The sequence below is a fragment of the Panicum virgatum genome, chromosome 1N, assembly GCF_016808335.1.
Source record: "Panicum virgatum strain AP13 chromosome 1N, P.virgatum_v5, whole genome shotgun sequence".
NCBI lineage: Eukaryota > Viridiplantae > Streptophyta > Magnoliopsida > Poales > Poaceae > Panicum > Panicum virgatum.
Window position 1 is genome coordinate 10,097,816 of NC_053145.1, and position 15,422 is coordinate 10,113,237.

General features: G+C 44.2%; 2 protein-coding genes across 4 annotated transcripts; both read left to right on the top strand.

The window, feature by feature from the left end:
* The first annotated feature begins 215 nt into the window (after positions 1–215).
* Positions 216–4,824, top strand: LOC120655088 (probable histone deacetylase 19). 3 transcript variants are annotated; one of them, XM_039932816.1, is made up of 7 exons: positions 216–873; positions 1,337–1,777; positions 2,342–2,572; positions 3,580–3,671; positions 3,804–3,867; positions 3,941–4,021; positions 4,394–4,824. In XM_039932816.1, the coding sequence occupies exons 1-7, from the start codon at positions 331–333 to the stop codon at positions 4,496–4,498; spliced, it is 1,557 nt and encodes a 518-aa protein (XP_039788750.1). In that variant the 5' UTR covers positions 216–330; the 3' UTR covers positions 4,499–4,824. The 3 variants fall into 3 exon arrangements, with proteins under 3 accessions (XP_039788750.1, XP_039788751.1, XP_039788752.1); XM_039932817.1 differs by having other exon boundaries at positions 3,944–4,021; XM_039932818.1 differs by having other exon boundaries at positions 3,804–3,812; positions 3,919–4,021.
* A 1,398-nt stretch (positions 4,825–6,222) lies between these two features.
* Positions 6,223–10,494, top strand: LOC120655087 (receptor kinase-like protein Xa21). Its single transcript, XM_039932815.1, has 2 exons — positions 6,223–9,336; positions 9,662–10,494. The coding sequence occupies exons 1-2, from the start codon at positions 6,243–6,245 to the stop codon at positions 10,066–10,068; spliced, it is 3,501 nt and encodes a 1,166-aa protein (XP_039788749.1). The 5' UTR covers positions 6,223–6,242; the 3' UTR covers positions 10,069–10,494.
* Positions 10,495–15,422: the final 4,928 nt, after the last annotated feature.

Genomic DNA, 15,422 nt, shown 5'->3' on the forward strand with positions numbered 1-15,422 from the left:
GACGAATCTAATGAGCCTAATTAATTCATAATCTGCTACAGTGATGCTACAGTAACCATTCGCTAATCATAGATTAAGATACCTCATTAAATTCGTCTCGCAATTTAGCCCCAGGGTTCTGCAATTAATTTTATAATTAATATTTATTTAATACTTTAAATACTAAAAAGTTTCAGAGACTTAAAAAAGTCTCTAGAACCAAACAACCCTAAATCCTCCTCCCGTTTCTTCTTCTTCTTTCTCAAAACAAACAGACGCCACCCCTCCCGCATCCGCCAAAAAAAAAAAACATCCCGCCCCCAGAAACCCCAAAAATCCCCGGCGGCGGCGATGGACCTCTCCTCGGCGGGCTCCGGCGGCAACTCGCTGCCGTCGGTCGGCCCCGACGGGCAGAAGCGGCGCGTGTGCTACTTCTACGACCCGGAGGTGGGCAACTACTACTACGGGCAGGGCCACCCGATGAAGCCGCAACGCATCCGGATGACGCACTCGCTGCTCGCCCGCTACGGCCTCCTCAACCAGATGCAGGTCTACCGCCCCAACCCCGCCCGCGACCGCGACCTCTGCCGCTTCCACGCCGACGACTACATCAACTTCCTCCGCTCCGTCACGCCCGAGACGCAGCAGGACCAGATCCGCCTCCTCAAGCGCTTCAACGTCGGCGAGGACTGCCCCGTCTTTGACGGCCTCTACAGCTTCTGCCAGACCTACGCCGGCGCCTCCGTCGGGGGCGCCGTCAAGCTCAACCACGGCCACGACATCGCCATCAACTGGTCGGGGGGCCTGCATCACGCCAAAAAGTGCGAGGCGTCCGGCTTCTGCTACGTCAACGACATCGTGCTCGCCATACTCGAGCTCCTCAAGCACCACGAGGTTTGCTTCGGTGGCCTTGATTATTAGGTGTTTCGATCTGTTACGTTTCCATGTTGTTACATGGTGATTGGTGGATTAATTCTGCGAAGTTGCATGCTGATGGGTGATTGTATACAGTTAAAGTCGCCTTCTGTCAAAAAAAAATGTTATATAAAGTTATTTGGTTATGGTTTTTGCCGTTTGTGGGTAGATTAGGGCCAGAGGTAGCTAGTACATTTTTTTCCCATTTCCATCATCAGTTAAAGTTACCTTCGGTCAAAAAATGTTAGATAAAGTTACTTGCTGATGGTTTTGTGCTGTTTGGGGTAGATTAGGCTCAGATGTAGCTGCAACAACCTTTTCCCCATTTCCATGATCACTTGTTTTGGTTGATGGCCTTCCTTCCTGTACGTAAATAAATGTTCTGTCAGATCAATGTTAATCATTCTGGTGTGCTTAATATGTGGTGGTTCAATATTTACAGAGAGTTCTGTATGTTGATATCGATATCCACCATGGAGACGGAGTTGAGGAGGCTTTCTATACAACAGACAGGGTTATGACTGTCTCGTTCCACAAGTTTGGGGATTATTTCCCAGGAACAGGGGATATCCGTGACATTGGGCACTCGAAGGGGAAGTACTACTCTCTGAATGTCCCGCTGGATGATGGGATTGATGATGAGAGCTATCAGTCCCTGTTCAAGCCAATCATGGGAAAGGTTATGGAGGTTTTCCGCCCTGGGGCAGTTGTGCTTCAGTGCGGTGCTGATTCCTTGTCTGGGGATAGGCTTGGCGGCTTCAATCTCTCTATCAGAGGTCATGCAGAATGTGTAAAATACATGAGGTCTTTCAACGTTCCATTGTTGCTTCTCGGTGGTGGTGGATATACCATAAGAAATGTTGCCCGGTGCTGGTGTTATGAGGTATGATCAGAATAAAAGCTCACTTTCTTGAATTCTTATCCCTGTGTACTGCTATCGCCATTACTAGTTAGTTAAGCTAACATCATCTATAGATCATAGATGATAGGGAAAGGTAGCTAGAATCAGATTTAGTTTTATGCTTGCTGCTAACCAATTTAGTTCACAGAACCACCATGGCCTTGGTTTTGACTTAGCAATACGTGTCATGCATGATTGAAATGCTTCTATATGCTATCTTACTGAAATAGTGAAGTGCATATGTTTGGTTTTGTCTGAGCACATGGAATAGCAGAACACATTGTGTTGCTCAAATTATATTTAGGACTAGCAATGGTGCCTTCTTAGCCAAGCTTACTCTTATTACCAAGCTTTGAGTAGATTAGCAGATACAGAAATAAATTAATCCATAGGTCGCTTTCCTATTGTAAGGGCTTCTGTTGTTGCACTTCAAAATCTTTAGATTGCATATGTTAGAATGCTATATTTATTTGCCCTTTGAGGTTTCTATGCTACCTGCTGTTTGTTCATCCAATTTACATTTTTTTTACTAAAAAAACTGTGCAGACAGGAGTTGCTCTTGGTCAAGAGCTGGAAGACAAGATGCCTGTCAACGAGTACTATGAATACTTCGGTCCAGATTACACTCTTCATGTTGCACCAAGTAACATGGAGAACAAAAATACACGACACCAACTGGATGATATTAGAAGTAAACTTCTGGATAATCTTTCAAAACTTCGACATGCTCCTAGCATCCAGTTTCAAGAGCGGCTTCCTGACACGGAGTTACCTGAGGTGAGGAACTGAACATCCTTTGTTGTAAGCAGCAAGTTAGTTGTTTGATGCTATTTTATCTGAAAAGAATATGAGAAAAGGACAGATATTTGATCTAAAAAAGAATTTGACGAAAGGACAGACAGTATGGGATGCTTTCTTGCATGGTTATTCTGATGAGAACTAGATGCACGGTTTCTTTTTGTAAATGCAGATTCCTAAAAGCAAACTAGTAATGCTACCTATATCCGGCCAACTGTGTCATTCTTATGCTTTAAATATCACTAACTGGAACTAAATACCCCACCCAGCCAGCACTGATTAGAGAGCTGTACAAGTCTATGTTAACGCGGTGGGCACTTGTTCCTTGTATAAGGAATAATAGATCTATTTTTATAACATTGTTGTTTTCTCGGTTGAGGTTGCATGCTAAAGATATTTCCACCCTTTTTATTGGATTTTTTTATCTGCATGTTGTTCCATTCAGTGCATTTTATTTTATTTGTATTCCAGGGACTGTATTATGGTTGAGTGTGGGTTTTGCCACAAAATGTTCTTTTATCTGAAGCACATTATGATGCTATCATCGCTGGCTTAGTACTATGGTCCATGACCTCAACCAGTCTAAATGTTAGGGACTTGTGCTTGATAAAACTTTAACATACCAAATTGAACACAGATTGATGGCACCATCAAACAAAGACTGGATAGTTGATAATTTTTTTCTTGATTAAGCAGGAGAACTGTTTATCATTATATTAAAAAGAGGATAAAAACCAGCAGCGCACATCGGGTGAAAAACAAAACAAACAAAAAAGAGAGAACCAATGCACCACCAAAACACCAAACACACACATGCCCTTACAAACATAGGCGAGAAGTCTTGTTAACAGCTTACTTTGTAGTTGTGATATCATAGATGAAATTTACGAGTGGTCTAGTAGTGGTTGGCTGTGCCTTGGTCTTGTTTCGTAAGTGACAAGTTAAAAGCTGATTAAATTTTGGATACATTTATGTTTGATATATAGCCAGATGAAGATCAAGAGGATCCAGATGAAAGGCATGATCCTGATTCTGACATGGAAATGGATGATCACAAGGCTGTGGAAGAGTCAACAAGGTCCCTCTTCCCCACTCCCTCCCTCCCTCCCTCCCTACCTATGATGTTTTTTTTTTTCATTTTGGTTTGTTTTTTTTTTCATCCTGATTCTGATCCTTTTTTGCCCTTCCTCATTTCATTTTTTTGTCATAGGAGGAGCAACATTCTAGGTGTTAGAGTTAAGATAGAATTTGGTGAAAATGAGACCAAAGTTCAGGTATTTTGCATTTTCTTTTGCATTTCACTCTTGTAGGCTAAATGTGATTATCATTCTTATTTATTGCATGCAGCAGGATGCTAGCCGAGTTACCTCTGAACATAGAGGACTGGAACCCATGGTAGAAGACATTGGTCCCTCCAAGCAAGCTCCTGTAAGTATCTTCTACAATATCCGTTAAATGATAACATCTTGTGACTTCCAATGTTCACTACTCCCTCCATTCTCTTTTGATAGTCCTATTTCCAAAATTCAAATATTCACAAATGATAGTCCTATTTGCTATTGATAAGGACCATGGCAATAAATAGCACCAGTAACGATGAGTTTCTAGCAAAGACATTGGAGGACTAGCAAAAAGTCTTGTGTTACATTTATTAGATGATAAGCAAGGTTGCTTTTCCTTGGTCATTGTGTCAAGGTGAAATAGGACTATCAATAGAGAACGGAGGAAGTATGATTTATGCACATAAACTAACCAAAGGTGTCCTTTTTTCTCTCTTGATGGTGCTGTCAATTGCAATAGGCGGATGCTAATGCGATGGCCATCGACGAGCCAGGCAACGTCAAGAATGAACCAGAGGGCTCAACTAAATTACCAGACCAACCAGGCATGTACCATAAGCCATGACTGCGACATCTGAACTTGCCAGTCCAAAAAACGAAGTGATTTGGCGATGCAGCCTGCCATTTCAAATTCGATTTGAGTTATAGTCATCTGTAATCAGTTAATCCCATGGGAGTATTTCATGGCAGTAGTGAAGTTCTGCTGAGTCCACCACCGGGCAATGCTTGAGGTTGAGATAGACGATAGTCTGACCCATGTATACATGATGTGAGTTAAGCTGTACAGTCGTTAGTCAATGCAAATATGCAATGAACTTGACGTTAAATTTCTTCGGAGTTTTCTTTATGGTTGACAAAAAAATGATTGAAAAGAACAAATCAAACCATTCACCATCGTATGTTATGGTGGGAGCCTTCAGTTAAAGTTTGTAACTTTATCTGTAGCATTCGTCAGCGATCACTTTGAACGAAATGGTAGTGGCCTTCAATTTGCTTCTATGAGAACAACAGTTTGGTAAGAACTAGTGAACTGTTGTCGTGGAACTCAGCCTGGACAGAAAACAGAAAGCCAAAAGGCAAACTGATGAGGATGTTTCAGAAGGCGGCGGCATCATAGCAAACCTGAGGCGGCCATAGCTTGTCGAAGTTTGCCACATTTTTTGTGGCAGCTGTTTGGTTAATGCCAGAGCAGTGGCCTGCCATAGTTCTTACTTTTTACCTGTCGTTGACTGAATCTTTAAACAAATCGATCACTACGTACCTAGTATGGACTCAATCTAAAGACAACGCTCTGTTTGCCTGGCTCTGGTGTGGCAGGTAGCTGGTGCACAGATTCCTCAAAACTTTGAAATGAAAAATTCTTACGGCGATGGCTTTACCAATGAGAAGAAGGAAATTCCATCCGGTGGTTATTTCTGAAAACATGACAGTTCCGCATGCTCTTTTTATACAGAAAGATAAAATGTCGGGTTAAGGTCTCCTTGGTACAGTTTTACTTCTTTGACTTGATCCAAATACCGAATCTGGGAACATAAATTCGAATCTTTCTTGCTTCTAGGAAAGACCTAAAAATAGAATAAGCAGACAGGGATAAAGGCCGATGACTCGGTACGGTGTTCCTAGTCCAAAGCATGGTCCCTGCGCCATTGGATTCCCAGGCTCCCACCCACAACATTCTGCAATTTGGCAACTATCATGGAATTTCCATGGCACTTCCACATGCAGGAAGATGTCATGGAAGCATCCAAAGTTCCACTGCCCATATTGTATGATACACTCGGAGTTGCATAATGAACCATTTTCACACCATATGCTAAACAAGGTCTCCTGAGTCCTGATCATAGACTTACTCGATCGGTTCAGTTAACAACATCAGTTAACATGAGTGAATAAAAATAAAAAAAATATTTATGGCTCCCCATGGCAGCGTGTTGTGCGCTGGCTATGGCTGCCAATGCCATCAACCATCGATCATCTCCTTCTTGCCATGTACTCCTTACCTCCTTATTACCAAAAAAAGCAACTGGTTCGGTCGAGTTATTAGGTATACGTGCTGCTGACACGGTTGACCAGGCTACATGGAAGCTATCGTGGGCTCAGGGTCACGGACGCGGGTCCTGACTTCCTGTCCTACCGACAGTGACATTCATGACTCCAGTCTTCCATTGCGACTGGAGTTAGAGTAGTGTGAGAGAAAAATACTGTTATCTGACTGGTGGATGGAGGTTAGTGCTAGAGCGATGTGAGATAGTGAGATAGAATCATCAACGACCTGATCATAGGTGGTTTTAGACCGAGCCCAGAGGCAAATGCCGCTCCACCTCCCCAGCAGCCAAGCACCCATCTCAGCAATGCTGCTTCTCCGCCGGCCGCCGTTCCTGCTCGCCTTCGTCCTCCTCGCATCCTCTGCAGGTTCCGTGGTGCCGGCGTCGTCGCCGGTCCCCTCCACGGGCAGCAGCGACACCGACCGGCTCGCGCTCATCTCCTTCAGATCGCTCGTACGGAGCGACCCGTCGCGGGCCCTCGCGCCGTGGGGCAACCTGTCCGTTCCGGTGTGCCGGTGGCGCGGCGTGGCGTGCGGCCTGAGGGGCCGCGGCCGCGGCCGCGTCGTGGAGCTGGCGCTCGGCGAGCTCAACCTCGCCGGCACCATCTCCCCCGCGCTGGGCAACCTCACCTACTTGAGGCACCTCCGCCTCCCGTCGAACCGCTTCCACGGCGTCCTGCCACCGGAGCTCGGTAACCTCCACGACCTCCAGACTCTGAATCTGAGCTACAACTCCATCCAAGGGAGGATCCCACCGTCGCTGTCGAACTGCAGCCGCCTCGTCAGCATCAGCCTCTATGGTAACAAGTTGCAGGGTGAGATACCAAGCGAGCTCAGCTCGCTGCACAGTCTCCAGATTCTCAGCCTCGGCGAGAATCTACTGTCAGGAGCAATACCGACTAGCATCGGAGGCCTTGTGAATCTGAGAAGGCTCGCCCTACATCGGAACAACCTGACAGGAGGAATCCCATCCGAGATAGGCAGCCTTGTGAATCTCGTCGCGCTGGCTCTGGTTTCGAATCAGCTTTCTGGAACGATCCCTGCTTCGCTTGGAAACCTCTCGGCAGTGACCACTCTTAATCTTGAGGACAATAAACTGGGAGGAAGCATCCCACCACTGCAAGGCCTGTCGTCTGTCAAGCATCTTCACCTGGGACAAAACAAACTTGAAGGAACCATACCTCCATGGATAGGAAACCTTTCTACACTAATAAGCTTAGATCTTCAGAAAAATGGTCTAGTGGGCCAGATCCCTGAAACTTTAGGAAACCTTCAGCAGCTCGAAGTCCTTTCTCTCGCAGAGAACAGTCTTTCAGGCTCCATACCCGGTGCACTTGGAAATCTCCATGCCCTCACTGGACTTTATGTAGCAATTAACAAACTCGAAGGACCATTACCGTCTTCACTGCTCAATCTCTCTTCCCTTGAAATGCTATATGTAGAGTACAACAACCTGACTGGGGTTTTTCCGCATAATATAGGCAGCAAGCTTTCAAAACTGAACTATTTTCTTGTATCATACAATGAATTTCATGACGTGCTCCCATCATCCCTGTGCAATGCCTCCCAGCTCCAAGTTATCCAAACAGTATACAACTTCCTGTCAGGAACAATTCCCCAGTGCTTGGGAGCTCACCAGAAGGACCTATATTCTGTGCACCTTCTAGGAAATCAGTTTGAAGCAACCAATGAGGCTGACTGGGGCTTCCTGACTAGCCTAACCAACTGTAGCAATATGCGAGAGTTAGCTCTTAATAGCAACAAACTCCAAGGTGCGCTGCCAAATTCAATTGGTAATATCTCGACACGATTGGAGTATCTTGATATATCACACAACAATATTACTGGGACACTAACGGAAGGAATAGGAAACCTCATCAACTTGGAAAAATTTTACATGGACCGTAATACTCTCATAGGCATGATTCCTACATCTCTTGGCAACCTCAAGAAGTTGTCTCAGTTATATTTATCAAATAATGCCTTTTCAGGATCCATCCCAGTAACGCTTGACAATCTTACACAACTTACTATCCTTACCCTCAGTTCAAATGCAATCAATGGAGCTATACCTTCTGTTCTAAACAAATGTCCTTTAGAAGCGCTGGATCTTTCTTACAACAATCTTTCTGGTCCTATACCTAAAGAACTATTTTCCATATCAACATTGTCAAGTTTCATTAATCTAGCACAAAATTCCCTATCTGGGACTCTACCATCAGAAGTAGGAGATCTCAAAAATCTCAATCAACTTGATTTTTCTAATAATAGGATTTCTGGTGAGATTCCAGCCTCCATCGGTGAGTGTCGAAGCTTGGAATATCTCAATACATCTGGAAACCTCCTACAAGGAACAATTCCACTATCACTTGGAAATCTAAGAGGCCTCCTGGTGCTTGATCTTTCCAACAATAGTTTATCTGGAATGATCCCTGAAATTCTTGGCAGCCTTCCAGGGCTTTCCTCACTGAATCTATCGTTCAACAAATTCCAAGGTGGAGTTCCACAAGAAGGGGTATTTCTCAATGCAACTGCGATCTTGATCACTGGAAACAATGGCCTGTGTGGTGGTATCCCTCAACTGAAATTGCCACCCTGTTTGAACCACACCACCAAGAAGCCATCGCGGAAACTTGTCATGATAGTTTCCATATGCAGTGCTTGTGTTTTTATTACATTAGTATTTGCACTGTCTGCATTCTACAGAAAGAATGAAAAAGTAAAAGCAAACCTACAGAGTTCAGTCATCTGTGAGCAACACATGAGGATATCTTATGCTGAATTGGCCAACGCAACTAATGGTTTTTCACCTGAGAACCTCATTGGGGCTGGGAGTTTTGGTTCAGTCTACAAAGGTAGAGTGAGAGTTAATGAGCAGCATGTAACTGTCGCTGTCAAGGTTATAAACCTCATGCAACGTGGCGCCTCTCAAAGTTTTATTGCAGAATGCAAGACTTTAAAATGTGCTCGACACCGAAACCTTGTGAAGATATTGACAATCTGCTCAAGTATTGATTTTCAGGGCCATGACTTCAAGGCCCTCGTGTATGAGTTTATACCTAACGGAAATTTAGACCAACGACTGCACCAACATATTATGGAAGATGGTGAACAAAAGGCACTATATCTGATTGAAAGGCTACACATTGCAATTGACGTGGCATCCTCACTTGATTATCTTCACCAACATAAGCCGACTCCAATTATTCATTGTGATCTTAAGCCAAGCAATGTTCTCCTAGATAGTGACATGGTTGCCCATGTTGGTGATTTTGGGCTTGCAAGGTTTTTGTATCAAGACTTGGAGAAATCAAGTGGTTGGGCATCAATGAGAGGATCGATTGGTTATGCAGCTCCAGGTGTGATTCTACTTGCAATAGCTGTTTATTCTCCTTTAATAAATTTGGTAGTGCTAGGTTTATATAAGTTAAAGCTTTGTTAGTATATTCACTCACTCAAACACGTACAGGTTCAATGAAACTCAGTTTTCTAAAGTGCGCTAGAAAATAGCTGAAACATGCAAATTCCTAAGAAAAGAAAGAAAGTGGTTTACACTATTTATTTACGCAACAGTGAATTTCATAGTCTTGGAAATGAATATACTACAAGAAACATTTTATTTACATGCCCAAATTCTTGAAAAGGCCACATTCTCACAACAAAACTCCTTTTTGTTGGTTTCAGAGTATGGATTGGGCAACGAGGTCTCCACCCATGGTGATGTCTATAGCTATGGCATATTGTTATTGGAGATGTTCACTGGAAAAAGACCAACAGATAATGAATTTGGGGAATCCATTGGGCTTCACAAGTATGTTCAAATGTCACTGCCAGATAGCATGGCTAGTATCATAGACCATCAACTACAAACAGAGATGATGGAAGGTGACCAAGTCAGAAACTCGAACTCAAACAGTATTAGAGAAGCGAGAACTGCCTGCATCACTTCAGTTCTGCAAGTTGGGATTTGGTGTTCGGCGGAGATGCCGACGGATCGCCCACCAATTGGAGATGCTCTGAGAGAGTTGCAAGCAATTAGAGATAAGCTTCAGAGCCACATGTCTGTCCAAGGGGCATCACCAAACCGCTGAGACATTCCAATAGCTTTCTGGTGCATGACATCTTGATGGTTGCAAGCTGCACAGGTATGCTTTGCAATTTGGGCGAACCCTTGCAACCAAGGGTAGTATTTCCAGAAAGGCTTGGTCTTGTTCCAAATAAGAGAGGCTTCACAAGAACTTAGCCAGAGCAGGTGAGCCAAGGCAATAAAGCCTTCAAGGCCATCCAAGGAGTGGAGGCTGAAGTTCGAAGTTCCTTGCTAAATTGGTGCTCGTGAAGGCTCCATCTTTGTTCCACATAACTGTAGTTCTGTCGATTTCAAAGAAGGGAACGCTCGGTTCCGACTTGTTATTAACCACAAAACTGGCCTGCTCACTTGCAGTTGCATCTAGCAGGCTTTCATGTCCAACCGAGTTCTTCTTTTGTGGTTTCTTATCTTCATCTGAAACCGTTTTCCCTTTCTAGTTCCTCGTCCTACTACTGTATTGCAAATTGCAAGTAGCATCAAGGAGATGTCCAATGAGGTTAGTGGAGAGAGTTTACCTCCGGCACGGAGTTGAGGACGAGCCTACGAGGGCGACGCAGCAGCGGCGGAGTTTGTCTTCACGAACACAGTGATCTGCTTCTACACTGGGAACCTAGGGTACGCACTTGAGCCGGTGGTGTGGGAAGACGGGATGCGTCGGGTATGGGGCGCGCGCCGGCGTGAGGTGGATCTCCGGCGAGGACGCCGCGCGGAGAGAAGCGGCAGTGGAGGCAGGCCTGTTGGGCTGTACGAAATGGGCTGGGCATCATTTGGGCTGTGAAAATCTCTGTACAACTGACTGAGGTTTTTTTCTTCTTTTTTATATTTAAAAAATACAAAATTTCAAAAAAATATGACGGTTTCAAGAAATTTCAAAAATAGACCTCTATTGCCCATGGGGGGGGGGGGGGGGGGCGACAGCCCCCCGTGGCCCCCTGTCGCCCAAGCAACGGGCGACATGAATCTTTCTATAATTTTTTTTTCGAACAGGTCCCTGGCGGGGGACGTGGTGCAGGGGGGGGGGGGGCGGTCACCCCCCCCACAGGCGATAGGGGGGCGACAGCCCCCCCCCGCCGGGCGACAAGGCAGCACTGCCCTGTATAACGCCTCCTCCTCGTCATTTGAGCCCAAAAATTTCACCAAAAATAAAAAAAGAGGGGTGAGGAGAAGGGAAGCGGCGAAGCCCTGCCGGATTGCGCACTTTTGATCTGTAGGTAATTATATTTAACTTATATATTTTTCCATTGCTATTGTAGAGTAATTAAATTTAATTAGTGCTATAGTAGAACCATTTAAGTAGGAGTTTAAGGATATCTTAGTTACGTAGTAGTAAATTAGTTTAGGAAATTAAGATTACGTGTTTATTATTACAACTGCAGTACTATTAGAGACGCGTTTATAAATTAGTTATGATTTAGACTAGAATTTCGGATATGCAGTATAGAATTTGAGTGTTATCACATAGTTATGAATACTTATATGTTGTAGTTAAAATTCGTATTTAGTTTGTACAGATGATTGAATAATGTAGTGAAGTAAAGAGTATGACTCGATAAGTATTTGGTGATGTACAGATAGTCGAGCAAGATGTAGTTTCAAGTGTTTTTTGGTAATTGTAATATTTTGTATGGACCAAATGGAGTAGACCTTTCTGCCTTTAAGTGCACATCTAGCGCCATAGATAAACCTCTAGAGAGGAGTTTTGGTTCTATATATAAGTGGCTGCAGCGTGGGTTCCGTGTTAATTCGGAGACACATGTGATGACCGTCCATGCTCTTGTGAATTGGGAGATAGAAGGTGATTTATGGGAATTGATGATGATACACAGCACTGATGACTGGCAGAAGTATATGCAAGCAGCTCTAGAGCGTGGGTGGCCTCTGGCAATTCTTGTTCAAACTCGGGAGAAGATACGAAATGAAATCCAACATGGGGCAGATCAAGCAGCTCCGAGTATTCAAAGAGATGGTGCAGATCAAGCAACTCCGAATATTCAAAGAGGTGGTGCAGATCAAGCAACTCCGAGTATTCAAAAAGAGACAAACTATATTGAGCAAGATGAGTCAGAAGAGATAGAGAACCCAAACATCGGACCAGAGGGCCTTGCTGATAAGGGAGAGAGGATACATAGCATCGTGGATGAGATGGAGGCAGAAGACCATGCCGCAATGGAGATCGAAGAACATGAGGGCTCATTTGATGACGAGCAGTACTCATTGCCAAAAGAGTGGAAGGAGCATGGTTTTGGCAATCATGTTGTAGAAGACGTACGACATCAGGAGTGAGAGTACAGAGGGAATGAGGTGGTGCAAGGTGCAACACATCCAAACATTGAAGCCGTAAAAGATGCTGTGAGAATGTGGGCAATATCATTGAAGCGAGAATTTAGAGTCGTGAAGTCTGGCAGTAAAGAATATGAGGTGAAGTGTGTGAATGCTGGATGTACATGGCGAGTACATGCATTCAAGGGTAGATGGAAGTCGAACTGGAAATGTTCCATTGTGATAGAGCACACTTGTTTGCTGTCAGAAGTTCAGCTATCACATCGTAATATATCATGCGACTTTGTTGCAAAGTAAATATATGGGTTGATTATGGACAACATAAATTATGAGCAAAAAATGACTGTTCGACATATTGAGCAAACTTACTAGTACATCATTAGTTATTTGAAGGCATGACGGGCTAAACAAAAGATATTCGAGATGCGGTTCGGCACATACGAGGCATCATACGATAACCTACCTCAAATGTTATCCTATATTGTTGCTAGAAACCCTGAAAGTTTCTATGACACTTACCTCGTGTCAACCATGAGGAGGGGACAAAGCTTTCTGCTTCGAGCCTTCTTTTGCCTAGGTGCATGTGTGAGAGCTTTTCAGTATTGTCTCTAGGTGCATGTGTGAGAGCTTTAAATAGGGAAACCCTGCCTTGTCGCCCGGGGGGGGGGGGGGGGGGGGCGCCCAGCCCCCTACACCACGTCCCCCATCAGGGACCTGTTCGAAGAAAAAAAAATTACAGAAAGGTCCCTGTCGCCCGTTGCCTGGGCGACAGGGGTCTATTTTTGAAATTTCTTGAAACCACCGTATATTTTTGAAATTTTGTATTTTTTTAAATATAAAAAAGAAAAAAAGGCACTGACTGAGAGGGCCGGGAGGACGACTTAGGCCCTGTTCGGCTACAGTACTAGTACAGTATGTGCTCACACGCGTAATTGAGTTTATATCACGTGTAGTTGCTACAGTAATCAGCCGCTGCAGTAACCCGCCGCTACAGTTTACATCCTCCCACAAAAACCAGCTGCTACAGTAAACAGCCGGGGCAAAACCACCAGCCGAACAGGCTGTTATTGGGCTGTACAAAGACTTATGCAGAATTGCTGAAGATGAGCGAATTTATTTTTCTTTTTTCACGCCTGTTGCGCATGACTCTTGACCGGCTGCAGGCTGCACTTGTCTTGCCGCAGCTTCTTCTTCTTCTTCTTTTGGTGATTAACTGAAACCGAGATAAACTTGTTTCTCCAAATGTATATTACAGATCTTTTCTTCTTCCACCAAACTTCAACGCCGGAGTGGTGACGGTGCCTGCTCTGAAAGACCTGATAAACATCATGATAGCTCACCAAATATTTTCAAGTTTTTCTTTACGTATATAGGACAATCTTGCCGGCCGTGCTGTTCCTTCCGAGAAGACTATAGGCTCTCGACGAGTGCGTGTTCTTACCTAAACCCGATGATCTAGCTTTCTATAGACTCGAGAACCAGCTTATAAAGGGATTGCCAAATTGGTCAAGGATCCTTGAATACGGCATCGGAAAATATCACAGGAAACGGGCCGGCCATCCGATCGGCTAAGCTGCATAATAACTAGGATGCAAGTTAGATAATTTTTGAATTATTGGGTTGATCTAAAAAGTTGATAAAAAATTAGAATAATATTATGTGTAAATAATTTGGGAGGAGAAATGAATTAGAATGATATGCCATCGTAATTAATTAGCTGACCTAAAAAACACCATTGGGTACCCACTTACATCCTTAATTTATGACAAATGGAACTTGCGAAAGGACATGTAGACTAGTGGTTACTGGAGCCTCAGTATCACCTCAGATTCTGAGTTCGACTCCCTGCGGAAGCGAATTTTTTAGGATTTAATGGCATTTTCTATTCATTGGTAGGCGATGTTCCCATCGATAGTGACGACTTCGTGGTGACTTCATCAATTTTGAGAATTTGCTAGCTTAGTCTTCGAAGACCCTCATAAAGTAGGGTTTGTGTACGTTTGTTCATAGAGGGTGAGTGACGGCCTTTTGTATTCATTGGTAGTCGATGTTCCCGTCGATAGCGCGACGCCTGTGGTGACTTCATCAATTTTGAGGATTTGCTAGCTTAGTTTTCGAAGATCCCCATAGGATAGGATTTGTGTATGTGTGTTCATAGAGAGTGAGTGTGCTGACTGTAGTGCTATCGCCCAAGAATCGGACATAAACCTAACAATGTCCTATTGGCAATTTTCATTTGACCGTGTGCGTGCGCTGTGAGTGTCTGAGAAGTATGGTTTAATCTAAAAAAACGGAACTTACATTGCCAGCCAAGGGACTAAGTGTGCTGACTGCAGTGCTATCGTCAGAGAATCAGACATAAACCTAACAATGCCCTATTGTCAATTTTCATTGACCGGGAAACATTGTGAGTCCACATCTTAACTTACCTATGCCTGACCAACTTGAAATATATAGGTGTGATTGGTTATTTGGTCTATTTCTGATATGGCTAGGAGTTATGCAGACCTGTCTAAGCCAGACTTATGTAGTATTTTATGGGTTTGTTTGGTTGGCTGCATATCTTGTCTTGGCCTGTATAAGATTTTGTTTGGATGACTATATTGCTCCTTGGGCTGCACTGTGGTAGCTAGGCCGGGGCCAAAATTTGGCTACCCGGGCGCTGTGCAGCCTTCACAACCGGAGACGAACCTTATTTGTGTTTCCCACTATGCACCCCGTATAGGACTATTTTCACAACTGGCACTACTAGAAAACGGGCCTTGGGTACCGGCTGAGCAAGATCAAAGGCACCGGTTTCCCAACCGGTGCCCCGCAACCGCGATCATTGGCCTCTACTTAAGACACCAGATTTTTCAACCGGTGTCTTAGGCCTCCATTGGTACCGGTTGGAAATAACAGCCGGTACCAAAGAGGCTGCCACGCTGACGTAAGGTGACAGCCCCGTTATTACCGGTTGGTATTTCCAACCGGTACCAATGACCTTTTCCTTTTTTTTCCCAAATCCAGTTTTGTTTGTTCTATTTATTACTGTTTATTCTTTTATAATTGCTAAACACACTCAAGCTCTACAGTACT

What these genes read in the sequence shown, in the direction of transcription:
- LOC120655088 (XM_039932816.1), top strand. Translation starts at nt 331, where the DNA reads ATGGACCTCTCCTCGGCGGGCTCCGGCGGCAACTCGCTGCCGTCGGTC. An exon ending in CCCGGTGCTGGTGTTATGAG is followed by an intron (nt 1,778 to 2,341) that starts GTATGATCAGAA and finishes AAAACTGTGCAG; the next exon opens with ACAGGAGTTGCTCTTGGTCA. An exon ending in GTCCCTCCAAGCAAGCTCCT is followed by an intron (nt 4,022 to 4,393) that starts GTAAGTATCTTC and finishes CAATTGCAATAG; the next exon opens with GCGGATGCTAATGCGATGGC.
- LOC120655087 (XM_039932815.1), top strand. Translation starts at nt 6,243, where the DNA reads ATGCCGCTCCACCTCCCCAGCAGCCAAGCACCCATCTCAGCAATGCTG. An exon ending in GATTGGTTATGCAGCTCCAG is followed by an intron (nt 9,337 to 9,661) that starts GTGTGATTCTAC and finishes TGTTGGTTTCAG; the next exon opens with AGTATGGATTGGGCAACGAG.